This window comes from Aegilops tauschii, chromosome 2 (genome assembly GCF_002575655.3).
Source record: "Aegilops tauschii subsp. strangulata cultivar AL8/78 chromosome 2, Aet v6.0, whole genome shotgun sequence".
Lineage (NCBI taxonomy): Eukaryota > Viridiplantae > Streptophyta > Magnoliopsida > Poales > Poaceae > Aegilops > Aegilops tauschii.
The window spans coordinates 116,458,699-116,476,751 of NC_053036.3; the positions used below are offsets into that span (position 1 = coordinate 116,458,699).

The 18,053-nt window shown below is 44.2% G+C and overlaps 2 protein-coding genes across 3 annotated transcripts; both read right to left on the reverse strand.

Annotated features, from left to right (window-relative positions):
• Positions 1 to 9,611: 9,611 nt before the first annotated feature.
• Positions 9,612 to 12,985, reverse strand: LOC109756896 (uncharacterized). Its single transcript, XM_020315735.4, has 5 exons — positions 12,591 to 12,985; positions 12,184 to 12,258; positions 11,163 to 11,302; positions 10,411 to 10,548; positions 9,612 to 10,348 (listed from the first exon to the last, which is right to left on the reverse strand). Exons 1-5 carry the CDS (start codon positions 12,817 to 12,819, stop codon positions 10,124 to 10,126), a joined length of 807 nt encoding a protein of 268 aa, XP_020171324.1. The 5' UTR covers positions 12,820 to 12,985; the 3' UTR covers positions 9,612 to 10,123.
• Positions 12,986 to 13,199: 214 nt separating this feature from the next.
• On the reverse strand, positions 13,200 to 17,483 carry LOC109756894 (uncharacterized). Of its 2 annotated transcripts, XM_020315733.4 has the most exons (12): positions 17,191 to 17,483; positions 16,973 to 17,060; positions 16,593 to 16,692; positions 16,433 to 16,506; positions 16,161 to 16,229; positions 15,966 to 16,043; positions 15,548 to 15,672; positions 15,007 to 15,079; positions 14,560 to 14,618; positions 14,092 to 14,469; positions 13,759 to 13,861; positions 13,200 to 13,670 (listed from the first exon to the last, which is right to left on the reverse strand). In XM_020315733.4, exons 1-12 carry the CDS (start codon positions 17,292 to 17,294, stop codon positions 13,458 to 13,460), a joined length of 1,464 nt encoding a protein of 487 aa, XP_020171322.1. In that variant the 5' UTR covers positions 17,295 to 17,483; the 3' UTR covers positions 13,200 to 13,457. The 2 variants fall into 2 exon arrangements, with proteins under 2 accessions (XP_020171322.1, XP_045088671.1); XM_045232736.2 differs by lacking the exon at positions 16,973 to 17,060 and having other exon boundaries at positions 17,191 to 17,453.
• Positions 17,484 to 18,053: the final 570 nt, after the last annotated feature.

Sequence of the window (18,053 nt, forward strand, 5' to 3'; positions counted from 1 at the left end):
TGAGTCTGGCCATTTGGTCTATACGCACTAGCCATCTACGCGGGAGTAGTTATGGGTATCCCGGCGTCGTGGTATCAGCCGAAGCCTTCGTGACGTCAGCGACTGAGTGGCGCGCGCCGTGTTGGACCGCTTTGACGTAACCGCCGTGATCGTGTGGGTTGCTAGGTCTGCTCGCGGCCGCGTTCGCAACGTGCACGTGTGCATAGGGCGATGGGCCCAGACCCCTGCGCGCTTAGGATTAGACCGGCGTGCTGACCGCTCTGTTGTGCTTAGGTGGGGCTGCGACGCGTTGATCTTATGAGGCCGGGCATGACCCAGAAAAGTGTGTCCGGCCAAATGGGATCGAGCGTGTTGGGTTATGTGGTGCACCCCTGCAGGGAAGTTTATCTATTCGAATAGCCGTGTCCCTCGGTAAAAGGACGACCCGGAGTTGTACCTTGACCTTATGACAACTAGAACTGGATACTTAATAAAACACACCCTTCCAAGTGCCAGATATAACCCGGTGGTCGCTCTCTAACAGGGTGACGAGGAGGGGATCGCCGGGTAGGATTATGCTATGCGATGCTACTTGGAGGACTTCAATCTACTCTCTTCTACTTGCTGCAAGATGGAGATGGTCAGAAGCATAGTCTTCGACAGGATTAGCTATCCCCCTCTTATTCTGGCATTCTGCAGTTCAGTCCACTGATATGGCCCTTTACACATATACCCATGCATATGTAGTGTAGCTCCTTGCTTGCGAGTACTTTGGATGAGTACTCACGGTTGCTTTTCTCTCTCTTTTCCCCTTTCTATACCTGATTGTCGCAACCAGATGCTGGAGTCCAGGAGCTAGAGATCCCGAGGATGATTCTACATGGAGTTCGGCTTCGAGGAGTAGTTAGGAGGTCCCAGGCAGGAGGCCTTGCCTTTTCGATCGTCGCTACTTTTGTGCTAGCCTTCTTAAGGCAAACTTGTTTAACTTATGTCTGTACTCAGATATTGTTGCTTCCGCTGACTCGTCTGTGATCGAGCACTTGTATTCGAGCCCTCGAGGCCCCTGGCTTGTATTATGATGCTTGTATGACTTATTTATGTTGTAGAGTTGTGTTGTGATATCTTCCCGTGAGTCCCTGATCTTGATCGTACACATTTGCGTGCATGATTAGTGTATGGTCAAATCGGGGGCGTCACATTATTTCCATAAGAACTAGAAGAACACGCTTTCATAAAGCAATATTTCTTAGCACGCATCCTAGCGGTTCTTTCTTTGCACTCATCAATGGAAATTCTCATGGCTTTGAGAGACTCATTGATATCATGCTTAGGAGGAATAGATCTAAGTTTTAAATAATCAACATCAAGAGAAATTCTATCAACGTTCCTAACCAATTCATCAACTTTAAGCAATTTCTCTTCAAGCAAAGCATTGAAATTCTTTTGTGAATTCATAAACTCTTTAACACTAGTCTCAAATTCAGAGGGCATCTTATCAAAATTTCCATAAGAATTGTTGTTGGAATTACCATAATTATTAGAGGAATTGCTAGGATAAGGCCTAGGATTAAAGTTTCCTCTATATGCGTTGTTACCAAAATTATTCCTACCAACAAAATTTACATCCATAGATTCATTATTATTCTCAATCAAAGTAGACAAAGGCATATCATTAGGATCAGAAGAAACACTCTTACTAGCAAATAATTTCATAAGTTCATCCATCTTTCCACTCAAAACATTAATTTCTTCTATCGCATGCACTTTTTTATTAGTAGATCTTTCAGTGTGCCATTGAGAATAATTAACCATAATATTATCTAGGAGTTTAGTAGCTTCTCCTAAAGTGATTTCCATAAAAGTGCCTCCCGCAGCCGAATCTAAAAGGTTTCTAGAAGCAAAATTCAATCCGGCATAAAAATTTTGTATAATCATCCACAAATTCAAACCATGCGAGGGGCAATTACGTATCATTAATTTCATCCTCTCCCAAGCTTGTGCAACATGTTCATGATGAAGTTGCTTAAAATTCATAATATCGTTTCTAAGAGAGATAATCTTAGCGGGAGGAAAATACTTAGAGATAAAAGCATCTTTGCACTTATTCCAAGAATCAATACTATTTTTAGGCAAAGACGAAAACCAAGCTTTAGCACGATCTCTAAGCGAAAAAGGAAATAGCTTCAATTTAACAATATCATTGTCAACATCTTTCTTCTTTTGCATATCACACAAATCAACGAAGCTATTTAGATGAGTAGCGGCATCTTCACTAGGAAGGCCGGTGAATTGATCTTTCATGACAAGATTCAACAAAGCAGCATTGATTTCACAAGATTCAGTATCGGTAAGAGGAGCAATCGGAGTGCTAAGGAAATCATTATTGTTGGTATTGATAAAGTCACATAATTTGGTATTATCTTGAGCCATCGTGACAAACAAGCAATCCAACACACGAGCAAACAAGAAGCAAGCGAGAAAGAGGTGAACGAAAAAGAGAGGGCGAATAATGTAATGCGGGAGATAAGGGTTTGTGATGGGTACTTGGTATGTTGACTTTTGCGTAGACCTCCCCGGCAACGGCGCCAGAAATGGCTCGTTGTCGGGAGTCCAAATCTTGACTTGACTTTGCGTAAGCCTCCCCGGCAATGGCGCCAGAAATCCTTCTTGCTACCTCTTGAGCACTGCGTTGGTTTTCCCTTGAAGAGGAAAGCATGATGCAGCAAAGTAGCATAAGTATTTCCCTCAGTTTTTGAGAACCAAGGTATCAATCCAGTAGGAGGCTATGCGCGAGTCCCTCGCACCTACACAAACAAATAAATCCTCGCAACCAACGCGATAAGGGGTTGTCAATCCCTACACGATCACTACGAGAGTGAGATCTGATAGATATGATAAGATAATATTTTTGGTATTTTTATGATAAAGATGCAAAGTAAAATAAAAGCAACGGAAATAACTAAGTGTTGGAAGATTAATATGATGGAAAATAGACCCGGGGGCCATAGGTTTCACTAGTGGCTTCTCTCAAGAGCATAAGTATTTTACGGTGGGTGAACAAATTACTGTTGAGCAATTGACAGAATTGAGCATAGTTATGAGAATATCTAGGTATAATCATGTATATAGGCATCACGTCCGAGACAAGTAGACCGACTCCTGCCTGCATCTACTACTATTACTCCACACATCGACCGCTATCCAGCATGCATCTAGAGTATTAAGTTCACAAGAACAGAGTAACGCTTTAAGCAAGATGACATGATGTAGAGGGATAAATTCATGCAATATGATAAAAAAAAACCCATCTTGTTATCCTCGATGGCAACAATACAATACGTGCCTTGCTGCCCCTACTGTCACTGGGAAAGGACACCGCAAGATTGAACCCAAAGCTAAGCACTTCTCCCATTGCAAGAAAGATCAATCTAGTAAACTTGATCATCAACCCACAATTCATCGGTCTCAACAAACACACCACGAAAGAAGATACATCGAATAGACCTCCATGAGAGAGGGGGAGAACATTGTATTGAGATCCAAAAAGAGAGAAGAAGCCATCTAGCTAATAACTATGGACCCGAAGGTCTGAGGTAAACTACTCACACTTCATCGGAGAGGCTATGGTGTTGATGTAGAAGCCCTCCGTGATTGATGCTCCCTCCGGCGGAGCTCCGGAACAGGCCCCAAGATGGGATCTCGTGGGTACAGAAGGTTGCGGCGGTGGAATTAGGTTTTTGGCTCCGTATCTGATTGTTTGGGGGTACGTAGGTATATATAGGAGGAAGGAGTACGTCGGTGGAGCAACATGGGGCCCACGAGGGTGGAGGGCGCGCCCGGCGGGTAGGCGCACCCCCCTACCTCGTGGCTTCCTGGTAGCTTTCTTGACGTATGGTCCAAGTCCTCTGGATCATGTTCGTTCCGAAAATCACGTTCCCGAAGGTTTGATTCCGTTTGGACTCCGTTTGATATTCTTTTTCTGCGAAACTCTGAAATAGGCAAAAAACAGCAATTCTGGGCTGGGCCTCCGGTTAATAGGTTAGTCCCAAAAATAATATAAAAGTGAATAATAAAGCCCAATAATGTCCAAAACAGAAGATAATATAGCATGGAGCAATCAAAAATTATAGATACGTTGGAGACGTATCATCGGACTGAGGGGTTTTGCTAGCTCCGATGTCTTGAAATATTGTCTCGCCGTCTTCGGGGTACCCGCGGTAAATTACTCCGACAAGTTGCTACCATCATCTTTTAACTTAGCTTTCTCTATGAACACATTAAAATTCAAGGGAACGGTAGAACGGACCGTTGATCTACAACATAGATATGCAAAAACTATCAGGACTAAGTTCATGATAAATTAAATTCAATTAATCATATTACTTAAGAACTCCCACTTAGATAGACATCTACGTGATCCAAATCAACTAAACCATGTCCGATCATCACGTGAGATGGATTAGTCTTCAATGGTGAACATCTCTATGTTGATCATATCTACTATATGAGTCATGTTCGACCTTTCGGTCTCCAGTGTTCCGAGGCCATGTCTGTACATGCTAGGCTCGTCAAGTTTAACCCGAGTATTCCGCATGTGCAAAACTGTCTTGCACCTGTTGTATGTGAACGTAGACTTATCACACTCGATCATCATGTGGTGTCTCAGCACGACGAACTGTCGCAACGGTGCATACTCAGGGAGGACACTTATACCTTGAAATTTTAGTAAGGGATCATCTTATAATGTTACCGCCGTACTAAACAAAATAAGATGCACAAAAGATAAACATCACATGCAATAAAAATATGTGACACGATATGGCCATCATCATCTTGTGCCTTTGATCTCCATCTCCAAAGCACCGTCATGATCTCCATCGTCACCGGCTTGACACCTTGATCTCCATCGTAGCATCGTGGTCATCTCGCCAACTATTGCTTCTACAACTATCGCTAACGCATAGTGATAAAGTAAAGCAATTACATGGCGTTTGCATTTCATACAATAAAGCGACAACCATAAGGCTCCTGCCAGTTGCCGATAACTTTTACAAAACATGATCATCATATACAATAACGTATATCATGTCTTGACCATATCACATCACAACATGCCCTGCAAAAACAAGTTAGACGTCCTCTACTTTGTTGTTGCAAGTTTTACGTGGCTGTTACGGGCTTCTAGTAAGAACTGTTCTTACCTACGCATCAAAACCACAACGGTGATTTATCAAGTTTGCAGTTTTAACCTTCAACAAGGATTGCCACAGTCAAATTTTATTCAACTAAAGTAGGAGAAACAGACACCCGCCAGCCACCTTTATGCAAAACTAGTTGCATGTCTGTCGATGGAACCGGTCTCATGAACGTGGTCATGTAAGGTTGGTCCGGGCCGCTTCATCCAACAATACCGCCGAAATAAGACGTTGGTGGTAAGCAGTATGACTATCACCGCCCACAACTCTTTGTGTTCTACTCGTGCATATCATCTACGCATAGACCTGGCTCTGATGCCACTATTGGGAAACGTAGCATGCAATTTCAAAATTTTCCTACGCTCACGCAAGATCTATCTAGGAGATGCATAGCAACGAGAGGGGGAGAATGTGTCCATGTACCCTCGTAGACCGAAAGTGGAAGCGTTTGATAACGCGGTTGATATAGTCGAACTTCTTCTCGTTCTAACCGATCAAGCACCGAACGTACATCACCTTCGAGTTCTGCACACGTTCAGCTCGATGATGTCCCTCGAACTCTTGGTCCAGCAAAGTGTCGAGGGAGAGTTCTGTCAGCACGACGGCATGGTGACGGTGATGGTGAAGTGATCCGTGTAGGGCTTCGCCTAAGCACTACGTGAATATGAACGGAGGCGTAAACTGTGGAGGGGGGCGCCGCACATGGCTAGGAATCAATGTTATGTATTCTAGCGGTGCCCCCCCCCCACACACACACACATATATATAGGTGGGAGAGGGAGAGGGGCAGCAAGGGGCGCCCCAAGTAGGAGTAATCCTACTTGGGCCCCTCCCACAAGTTGGCCTCCCCCCTTCCATAAGTGTCGGAGGGGGAAGGAAAGAGAGGGGGGAGAGAAGGAAAAGGGGAGGCCGAATCCTCCCCTTTCCTTCTTCCTTCCCCTCCTTCCTTCTCCTCCCATTCGGCCTATATGGGGGCACACCAGCCCACTAGGGGCTGGTCTGTCCCTTTCGGCCCATAGGCGCATATCTTTGCCGGGGGGTGCCCGGAACCCCTTTCGGTGACCCGATATGTACCCGGTACATCCCGGAACACTTCCGGTGTCCGAATATCATCGTCCTATATATGAATCTTTACCTCTCGACCATTTTGAGACTCCCCGTCATGTCCGTGAACTCATCCGGGACTCCGAACAACATTCGGTCAGCAAATCACATAACTCATACAATATAAAATCATCATCGAACATTAAGCGTGCGGACCCTACGGGTTCGAGAACTATGTAGACATGACCGAGACACCTCTCCGGTCAATAACCAATAGGGTAACCTGGATGCTCATATTGGCTCCTACATATTCTACGAAAATCTTTATCGGTCAAACCGTAATGACAACATACTTTGTTCCCTTTGTCATCCGTATGTTACTTGCCCGAGATTCGATCGTCGGTATCTTCATACCTAGTTCAATCTCGTTACCGGCAAGTCTCTTTACTTGTTCCGTAATACATCATCCCGCAACTAACTCATTAGTCACATTGCTTGCAAGGCTTCTTATGATGTGCATTACCGAGAGGGCCCAGAGATACCTCTTAGATACTCGGAGTGACAAATCCTAATCTCGATCTATGCCAACCCAACAAACACCTTCGGAGATACCTGTAGAGCATCTTTATAATCACCCTGTTACGTTGTGACGTTTGATAGCACACAAGGTATTCCTCTGGTATCCGGGAGTTGCATAATCTCATAGTCAAAGGAATATGTATATGACATTGAAGAAAGCAATAGCAATAAAACTGCATGATCATTATGCTAAGCTAACGGATGGGTCTTGTCCATCACATCATTCTCCTAATGATGTGATCCCGTTCATCAAATGACAACACATGTCTATGGTTAGGAAACTTAACCATCTTTGATTAACGAGCTAGTCTAGTAGAGGCTTACTAGGGACACGGTGTTTTTGTCTATGTATTCACACATGTATCAAGTTTTCGGTTAATACAATTCTAGCATGAATAATAAACATTTATCATGATATAAAGAAATATTTTAAATAACAACTTTATTGCCTCTAGGGCATATTTCCTTCAGCTAGATGGCTTCTCTCTCTTTGATCTTCAATACAATGTTCTCCTTGATGTTCTTGGAGTTCTATCCGATGTAATATTCTTTTGCGGTGTGTTTGTTGGGATCTGATGAATTGTGGGTTTATGATCTGAATATTTATGATAAGTAATGGAGTCTTTTCTGAACTTTATTATGCATGACTTTTATAGCTTTGTACTTCTCTCCGATCTATCGGTTTGGTTTGGCATCTAGATTGATTTATCTTCAGTGGGAGAGGTGCTTTGTAATGAGTTCAATCTTGTGGTGCTCTATATTCTAGTGACAGAAGGGGACAAGACATGTACTTGTATTGTTGCCATTAAGGGTAAAACAACATGGTTTATTCATATTGATTGGGTTTACTTTGTATACATCATGCCATCTTGCTTAAGGGGTCACTCTGTTTTTCATGAACTTAATACCATAGATGCATGCTGGATAGCGGTCGATTGGTGGAGTAATAGTAGTAAATGCAGACATAAGTTGGTCTACTTGTCTCGGACGTGATGCCTATATACATGATCATTGCCTTGAATATCGTCATAACTATGTGATTTTCTATCAATTGCCTAACAGTAATTTGTTCACCCACGGTATGCTATGTGTTCAAGAGAGAAGCCTCTCGTGAAAACTATGGCCCGCGGACCTACTTTAATCATATATAAAAATCTAAATTCCTTCGATGCAATTTTATTTCTTTTTATTTTGTTTTGCAATTTATCCATCTACCTATACGAGATTTGATCCTTGCAAGTAACGAGTTCAATAGGATTGACAACCCTCTTGCCCGCGTTGGGTGCAAGTATTGATTTTTGTGTGTGCAGGTGTTGTTCACAAGGCTTTGCGTGATTCTCCTACTAGATTGATACCATGGTTCTCACTGAGGCAAATACTTATCTCTACTGTGTTGTATCTCCTCTCCTCTTCAGGGAAAATCCCAACGCAGCTCACAAGTAGCACGACGGCTCCGGACATGGCGGTGATTGCGCCCCCTCCGCCAGGGATGATGGATCTGAGGAGGCTCCTTGTGGCGGCGCCTAGGAGCGGTGGATCACGGAATCCTGAGCCCGGGTTCGTCGAAGGAGGTCCCCGTGACGACGAGATGGCGGCAGAGGTGCGTGGATTTGGGGGATCTTTTGGAAACCCTAGGTTGTGGCTCACCGCTACCTTTCGGTTGCCGCTGGGAGATCGTGGTGATGGTTGTCGTGTCCCTTCGTGTCGTGTCCTAGCGCGAGCCGAAGCGGCGAGGCAGGGCGAGTGGCGCGTTCGCGCAAGCGGCGCCGCAGTTGCCTTCTCCTCATTTGTTCGGACCCGCGGCGTGGGGGCCTACTAGTTTGCTTCAATAATGGAGGCGGTCCTAGGGTTCTTCTAGCGCCAAGACGGTGTTCTGCTTGATGCCGGCCCTCTTTGATCTAGTCATTGATGAGTTCCGGAAGGCTCTGCCGGAGATCTTCTTTGGGTGCTTGACGCCTGTAGATTGCTGGATCAGATTGGATTTGGTCGTACCCGCCCCTATTTCAACCTGTGTGGCTTTAGGAGGGCATGATACAAAGCTTCGTTGTCTATTAACATTATGGGACATGTCGGTATTTCGATTTCCATGGTGAAGACAGTAGCGGAGAAGGTCATGGTGGCTAAGGTCTGACGCTTAGTAATGGAGGATCGAATCTTCCAGGCGATGATGACTTTGCTTGGTGTTTCGTGACTTGTAGCAACGGCATCGGTAAGTGGGGGCAACCACACAGGAGGAGTACAGAGTCTTAGCTTTCAGGGTGAAAACCCAAGGTTTGACCTTAATTGGTTGTGTCTGGCAGTGAGCTTGTTGAAGGCATTGTATTTTTAAGCGCGGATTTTCTTCAGGGTGAAAACTTAAGACCTATGATCGGGCGGCAATGACACTTGTGGAGAATTTGGACTTCAGGTGTTGACCTTGTTGAAGGCATTGTTTTTTAGAGCGCGGATTTTCTCCAGGGTGAAAACACCTATGATTGGGCGGCGACGACGCTTGTGCACTGTTTCCTTTCTGAAGGCGTCGCTTGTGAAGAATTTGGGCTTTCAAAGAATTGATCACTGTAGGTGGATCGTTCGATTTTTCTTCTTTTTTTTGGGTTGTGTGCATCCATAATGTTTTTAGCACATTGCGTTTTCGTAGAGGCTCCGCGATATAAATATATTTCCTTTGTGTCAAAATAAAATCAATCAGAAAATTTGAGAGGAATTGGAAGAAGCGGTAGGAGGTTTCACCATCAGACAGGCATGCGACAATGTGTATATCCACGTTACTAGCAATCACTTGGTAGTATTCATCATCATTCAGGAGCCTTCAGATTTTAACAAGGACGACAAGCGAATCATGCATTGTAGTAGTATAACAGGTAATGAAACAGTGCCCAGCCACGGGAAGAATCTAGGCTGAAACACAAACCTGGCTGCTTCATCTGCCTTCTACAGTATAACACAGGGCCACGGTTACACGCAGCTGGTAACAGCGCCTGGATACCACCTTAACATAATTACATCTTGCATGTAACAAGTATACACATCTGATAGTCGTAGCTATTGCAAGTCTTGCATCCATCCTTCGCCGATTACACTGCGGAACTGTATCAATCAGCACTGAAGAATCACTTCACTCCCCTCCTCTCTCTGCTCCATGGGACAATCCTACATCAGCGCAGATAGGATTTCCTGATCCAACAGTTAACAGTGTACGACTAATCGTGTCCAACAAGGCCGGGTTTCACTTAGCCTTATATACTGCAGCTCGATGGATGGAAGTAACTTCAGCGAAACCTTGCAGGGCTTTCTGGGACGAGGGTTGGGGTAAATACTGGATAGAATTACTTCAAGAAAGTTGTGTCATCATCATCTTCGTCTGTATCTAACTCAAGCCCCTCGGCAGCTAGAAGTCTACTGATCTCACTCATCTTGTCTTCCTCTTCTCTCTTGCGCATGATGTCTCTCTTCCGTAATACGAGGGTATGTCTTTTTAGAGTTGTGCTGTAGAACTCCATCGATGCCTTCCTTTCCTTGGCGAGTAATCTCCTTTCCTCCTCTGGGTCAACCTGGATCCAGCAGTTCTAAGTAAACCATAGTACACCATGCAGGATTAGTGTCTTATAATTACCTTCGACCTAGAGAGACGTCGCGCCCGAAGCGTCAATTCTCGTTGCTGTTGCTCGGCCCAAGCAGCTACTGCCATGTCGCCACGTTTATCAAAAGCTTTTCGCTTTTTCATCACCCACTCCATCCATGCCTGAGAAGCCTGATCAACAGAAATATATTTTTCAGGATTTGCAGAAATACCTTTTTTCACCTCAGCACTCTCAATTTCAAGTTATCATAGAGATACAAGACTTTTGAATCTCTCTATGTTCTCCTATAGTTACACAATACTGTAGAATGTTTAATTATTTAATTGTGATACATGGGAGGTTCCAGTTAGAATCTGACTTGTATTGACATCCATCGGTTGTTCCTGAATTCCGTTACCGCTGGCCCAGTCCAGGAACAGCGTGTTGGATGATAATCCCCAACCCAAGGGTATATATGGGTTTGCTCACAAGGATAAAGAGATGCTAGGTTTAATAAATTCCTTTTTTCAGACTCATATTAGAAGAAAAATCTGCTATGTAACTCGTTTATGTGGTTAACACTAGCAGACCTACATGGATTTAAGACAAGTACTCCCTCCGTTCGGAATTACTCGTCCAAGAAATGAATGTATCTAGATGTATTTTAGTTGTAGATACATCCATTTTTGTGACAAGTAATTCCGAACGGAGGGAGTAGCAAAAATAATTAATGAACATGCAACTTCTTGCCATGTACCATCAGATCATCACAATAAGTAAAGTAGTTGAGCATGGAAATTCAGACCTTCATTGGATTCACAAAATGCTCTTTATCGTATGCCTTTCTCCTTTCGTCATCAATCAACAGCTCATATGCTGCTTGGATTTTGATGAAACGGGCTTCAGCAGTCTCTCCTTCCTCAAGGGTTCCCTTACCATCATAAACTTTGAGACGACAAAATAATCAGATAGAACAAATTAGCTTATTATTTGGTTATGCATGCAAAATAGCATGATTTACTTAAAAAACAGTGTCTACTATATTCTGACGGTAAGAGTTTCCTCCACAGCTGTAGGTAAACTATAAGCCTATCACAACTTGTGTTTGTGTAGTTTGGTACACATTTCCCAGTCAGAAGATAAATACCCCTCCGTTCCAAAAATAAGTGTCGTGGTTTTAGTTCAAATTTGAACTAAAAGCACGACACTTATTTTTGGAACGGAGGTAGTAGCTATGAATGGAGGAATCGACTGTTGGTCCACCAAAATATGGGACCCTATTATACTATCAACGTGATAGATACTTGTGCATGGCAACACAGCTATATGCTGTGCAAAACACGGTTCTAAGACAAATACACCTTTTTACACTCTTCCAGCACATTTAAGTTGATATGTAGCGAAACAGAAATCCTGCATGAAAAATGATATCACCAGTACATGGTGCAATTGTTGTTTTATGACTGAATCCACAGCATACAACCAAATAATTAAACTTACTGAGTCAAATACTGTAAACTAATAAATAGTCATCATCGTGCGCCTATGTGTGAAGCTTACACTCTGGCAAACAGAATTCATTGAAAAACAAGCATATGCCCACATCCTTCCTTTTTTTGTGAATACACACACATTTTACTCAATAACACAACGCTTACTATTTACTTAAGTCTGAATAGTAAAGGCGTATGAATTAACAAACAACATATTTGTCTGAATCGTGTGAATTGTAAGCAAGGAAACACTACCTAAAAAAGTTAATGTGTGGAACGCAGTGAATAGAACGGCCACATTGTGCGGATACATAAAAGGGTAAAGAAGCAAACCATCAGGGTGATAGAACTTGGCCAATCTCCTGTATGCGACCTTTATGGTTTCCTCGTCGGCATCCCTTTCCAGCTCTACAAACCACAACAACACACATTAGTTTCACAGAGAAAATTCTAAGACCGCTCTACCCATCTCACAAGGACACACTATAGTGCTACTACTATGAGAAACACACAATTTTGGACCGAACTACAGAGCCACCACAACAGCAAGCTCCTCCAACGATCAAATCTAGCAACAAATTCCCAAAATTCGAACAATCGAGGCCCAGTACTATCAAAGGATTTGGCAGGTCAACTGATCATCAGCATCCCATATAAAAAAGCAAAAACAGAGACGCCAATCATAATTGCAAATCCATGCGCTTCTCTCACTAGCATCATAGGCCATGGCTTCGTCGTACCGAGCGTCTCGTACGGGGACTTCTCCGAATCCCAGCTCGCCGCGCGCGTGGCGGCCCTCCTCCGCACGCCCCCGGCCGCCCTCGCGACCTCGTCGAGCACGAAGGCGGACGACGCCTTGGACGGGACGCGGAAGCTCCCGCCGAGCCGCCTGGCGCCGACCCGGCAGGCAGCGGCGGACGAAGTGTAGTAGGTGTGGAGGAGGGCGGAGGTGGCTCGGAGGCTGCTCATCGCCGGCGACCCTGGGGCGCAGGTCTAGGGCGCGCGTGGAGGAGGAGGGGGCGAGCCGGAGCTCGGAGCGGCGGGCGGTTGTGTGGTGGAAGCTGGAAGGGAGGGAACGCCTCCCGACGGTGACACGTTGATAAATTCTCGTCTCAAAAATTTACACACTGCCGGTGGGGTATCTTTTTCGTCAGTGACACTTATACGTTGCTAAAACACAAATAATCCATCTTCCAAATCTTCCGAGTCATTTCTCAACATTGGCATGATGTCGTTAAACACTTTCTGAAAGCAAATAATTACAGTACTTCACTTTGCAGAAGATGCTTTTGTAGAGAGGTACAGCAACATAGAGTCTTCAATTTCTGATACAGGAAAGAGCAGTAACATTTCAGCTAGTACCATATTTATTCATTGCCAGTAAATGCTATGTATACAGGTATATTTACAAATTACAGGTGCTGTACAGGGGGGCAGAGCTGATCGGTTCTACCCTACAATGCCCTTCTCTTCTTCTGCATAACTCATAGGCCATGGTTAGCTTTCTTCTATACATACACAAACCAAAACCATATGATCAGACATCCATCCATCTATCCATCTAGCTGAAGCTTCTTGCGGTGTTCTAAAAGCTTACATTATGCAAGTCATTTCTTTTTAGAACCACTGCGGGCGTAGGTGTGGGCTCTTTCCCACTGCGCGATGTCCTCGATCTGGGACGGCGGCGGCGGCAGGATCTCACGCTCTACCATATCCCACCCGTCGACAATGCTGTCTTGTGCTCCACCGTGCTTCGGCGGCTTACCGGTGTACAAGAAACTCGTGTTCGAGTTCAGGAGGAGGTTATCTAGAGAGCTCGGCTGGTTAAAACAGAGACTGTATTAGGCAATGCGATGCGCTGAAAGTAGATCCCATGCAAACAAAAAAGAACTCTAAGTGGGAGTTTACCATGATAGCTGTGTGCGTGCTGTCCAGCATACTGCTGTTGGATGAGATGGCCGAACTCGCCTTCCATATTGATCTGTTTAGCTGTTGTGCCTGCTTTTCTGATCTGCAAACAGAATGTAAGGATCATTTAACCATTTTTTACTCAACGTGCCCCCTTTAAACAGGCTTTTATTATATGCAAATAGTGCTGCGACATCTTTAGCTGTACATTTCCGGCAGTTGTAAGGAAGATACATGAATATAATTTGCAAATTTCAGCAGATTATGGAAGATAGTACGCGCTGTCGAGAACCAGAATACACTTTCCATTCTCTAGAACAATATAAATCGTACCTTGAGGCGATATTTGATTCAAGAGCAGCTCGAAGGGTCTTTGAAGATGACAACATATGGAGCATCTTTGCAAATGCATCGAAAGTAGAAAGATTGGGTGGCACATCCAAGCCCAATGAGTTATAGTAGTAGGCAGTGATGGCAGACACACTTGTTTTTAGTAAAGATATCCCTCTTTGCAAGTCTTGATGCCTCTCAATGGAGTGAGAAGATGCGGCTGAGAAGTTGAAGCTATTGCTTCTCTTGGAGTCAAAAAGGGATTTCTGATCCGAGTCCACAGAATCAACACCAAAGCTACCCGAACCACTTTCTGTCCATGAATTTTCCTCTCCAACAGAACAATTATTTTGCCTTGGCACAAAAAGTGGGTAAACCTTGCTGGAAAAAAAGAAAACAGTCTCACGTCAATAAAGATTTTAAATATTATTAATGAGACAGAGATATGTCGCCTTTTTCTTGACAGAGTACCTCTGGGATTGTCGTGTGCTCCAGTAGCTACTCCGCTGCCATACACGTGAACAAGAAGCCTAATACAAAGCATATATAATATATTAGCCGCACAAAGATACTGGATAACCAATAGAAAGCTCATGTTGCTACTCATGCTATTAGAAATCTAACCAGGCTTAACTTACAGAATATGTACATACTTTGCATACATACAAATGACACATGAAGGATCGCGCTGACTATGTATAAGGTTCTACGCTCGGCTTATACAAGTTATATATCCACAGAGATATTCTCGGCAAAATAACTACAATTACAGGACAAGAATGACCGTTGTTATTCATACTACTTAGAAGTTTATATTGTTTGACCGACAGGATTGAATGATTGTATCTTCAGATGTAGCATGCTAACTTCAAGAGCAAGCTTATGACAACAGATTAAGAGCACATAGTTGGATCTTACCCCAAAACCGGCTACATGAAGGGCTGGTGCGGATAGGATATGAATTGCAATGCTGAGGACTTGCAACATGTACCTGTCACAAAAGGAAAATTATGTTACCCAACATTCAGAACCAAATGCACACAGTACTAAATGCAAACTGTTCTCAAACAATCTGTCTAGCCCAATAAAATAATATTACAATAACACAAAACATGTTAGTCTTGTTGGTCACAACTCACAAATAGGACTGTTAGACTCCATATGTAACTTCTTGCCCTGATTTTTCACTTGCATAAACTAATGAAAATCAAATGCATTTCTCTATGGTCTACGCTCTGATTTTTTTTAGAAACAAACAATCTTATATAAGATATTTACATGATTAAACAGAATGCGGAAGGGTGCAATTTACTTACGACCATGAATCATAAAAGAATGGACATTCATTTAATCATTCTGGTAATCAAGAGCATAGTGTTACAGCTAGGTAAAAAGGTGAATTGGAGACTATAAATATCAGAACAACTAATAAGTAGTAGTTTGAGGAAAGAAGTATAACCCCAAGGAAGCTGATAACTCCTCTGATGGAACTGAATGTGGATCGAGACCACGAGGTAGACGAACACCACATATAACATCGTACGGATCACTGTGACCATCCTTCTTTTCTCCATCTATAATAGCCTACAAATTGAAAATTGGGTATATAAATCTTTGTCTATGCATGGTAATTCAGGTAGCATTAATATCAAATTAATCATTTTTATGTGAAAAAATTAGTAGGTGAATATGCAACAATTAAATTATTAACATATAAAGCTAGTGTGTGAAATATGTAGAAGTAAATTAGTTACAGTCACATGCTCTAAATATGAGCAAAGTTGAATGCAACTGAAGTTCTCACTAGGAATCTCAAAATATACATATATAGGGAGAAAACACAAAGCCACTAAAACAGACAAGACCATAATACTTACTCGCCTCATTGGGAACAACCTGCAAAGCTGCTTTACAGCTTTGGACTGACGTTTCAGACGTTCGGAGGTTGTTGCCATCTGCCACAAAAGTGTAAATATTTCAATTACAGAGAATACCAAAACAGACAGACATAATCGCATAAATGATGGATATTGAATAATAAGTAAGAAATGAAGAGGCATGTTAGGACTTACAAGACCCATCTGTGCTGCTTTCATGGCATTGGTGTGCATCGTTGATGAATCGGTTTGCTTCGTTTTTAGCTGAAGATGGTGGAAAAGATACATTCAGGATCAGTAATTTCTTAGTACTCCCTCAGATCCATATTACTTGTTCCTCAAACGGAGGTATCTAGGACCGAAATACGTCTAGATACATCCGTTTGAGCGACAAGTAATATGGATCGGAAGGAGTAGTGAATTTCACATTTCATCAAAGAGAAACACTGAGAAAGAAATAATTTTACCGTGATAAAGGCCACATTCAATGTACCACTTTTCACCTTGAGATCACTCGATGCCTGCTTGATCTTCATCTTCTCTGCAAACACATTAATTACCACAACTCAGTACCGCAAACTGGCAACTGGTAACAAGATACAATCCGCAAGAGTAAAAGAGATTAACCTAACGCAGTTCGACTCTTTAACTCGCTGAGCCGATCCCTCAGCTCCTTGATGTCGTGAGCTTTGCTCAGTTTCCACATCCTCTGCTCCTCCGCTTTCCTCTGCCAGAAATAGACGAAACAGGCCAAAGTTATACTCTGTCTGTGCTACTTTTCATTCGAAACATATAATATTTCTGTACCGTTCTCCAACACCAATTGTAAAATGATAAAATGTGAGCTACAAATCACTCTAGGTCCAGCCATGTAACGGGCAATAGATTCCAGACCCGAGGCACAAACACAAGGAGACTGCCAAACCGAGAGACCGAAACCCAAACTAGTTTTAGTACTGAATTGGAGAGGACGGGCGAGTCGGGCACAGCGAGAGCGACGGATCAACCTTGGCCTCGAGGCGCGCGGCGATGCGAGACTGGAGGGTGTCGCGGAGGTTCCTCCTCAGGCGCAGCGTCGCGTGGTACTCGAACAGCCTGCGCAGACCCAAAAAAAAATCCGACGCGGAGGCGGGGGGCGGGCGAGGGTCAGGCCGGGGAGAGGGCGAGCTTCGATCGAATCGGGGTTGGACGGACGGGCGGCGGGGCGGGGCGGAGAAGAGCGTACCTCGTGTTGACGCACGCGGCGCAGCAGGAGGGGAGGTTGGATCCCTCGCAGAGCGCGCAGCTGCTGCTGGTGCTGCCGCTGCTGGCCCGCCGGGAGGTCATCATCTCGCGGCGATTCGAAGGGCGGCGGTCGCGGATTCCTGGTTGCCCGGTGCGCGGTGGCGGCGAGGCGACGGCGAGGTCGTGACGGGGGTAAGCCGTTTGCGTGCGTGGGGAAGGGGATGCGGGGTGGAGGAGAGAGAGAGAGCTAACTTGCGTGGGTGTACAGAGAAAGAGTCGGCGACGAGGACAAAGCCTTTTCCTGTTACAACTGGTATTGGGCTGATATTTAATATGACGCGCCGTGGCCCGTGAACGAGTACTTTTCTTGGCCCAACATGACTCGTGTTTTGCCACTAAAATAACAGATTTGCTTCTTGAGTGAGAGGACAATCCCTCAAAAAAATGTCAAAGAGAATGATCATCTTTTGCAGATTGTGAACTCCCTAGTACAAAGTTGGGTCATCTATTTTGGGAACGGAGGGAGTATGAAGTTGGTAAATCACTGAAAGACGTTCATCAATCCGACTTGCTAAAATTAGCCGGCCCCGCATTGCTCCGCACGAGCGACGCGGGTGGTGAGCCCTAGCCTCCACTGGGAAACCAACTCATTCTTGCCATCGTCGGGGCAAAGCCCGTGCGGCAGTAGGGCATCTGCTCCTTGTGTTGTCATTCCATGGTCGGATCATGTTGTTGTTGGCATGTGGGTCGATGAGCAGGAGGCGGCGTGTGACCGCGACGTGGCGATGTGGGAGTGCTCACTCGGCAGTGTTGGTACAGCGGCAGCGAGTATGTGCTCTTTCCCTAGGCACTGGTCCGATGACA

Coding starts and splice junctions, on each gene's coding strand:
- LOC109756896 (XM_020315735.4), bottom strand. CDS start 12,819: ATGAGCAGCCTCCGAGCCACCTCCGCCCTCCTCCACACCTACTACACT. Junction 10,549..11,162: donor ATTTTGTGAATCCAATGAAG/GTCTGAATTTCC, acceptor TCTGTTGATCAG/GCTTCTCAGGCATGGATGGA. Junction 10,349..10,410: donor GACGTCTCTCTAGGTCGAAG/GTAATTATAAGA, acceptor TGCTGGATCCAG/GTTGACCCAGAGGAGGAAAG.
- LOC109756894 (XM_020315733.4), bottom strand. CDS start 17,294: ATGATGACCTCCCGGCGGGCCAGCAGCGGCAGCACCAGCAGCAGCTGC. Junction 16,693..16,972: donor CCGCGCGCCTCGAGGCCAAG/GTTGATCCGTCG, acceptor TATTTCTGGCAG/AGGAAAGCGGAGGAGCAGAG. Junction 14,470..14,559: donor AGCACACGACAATCCCAGAG/GTACTCTGTCAA, acceptor CTTTTTTTCCAG/CAAGGTTTACCCACTTTTTG.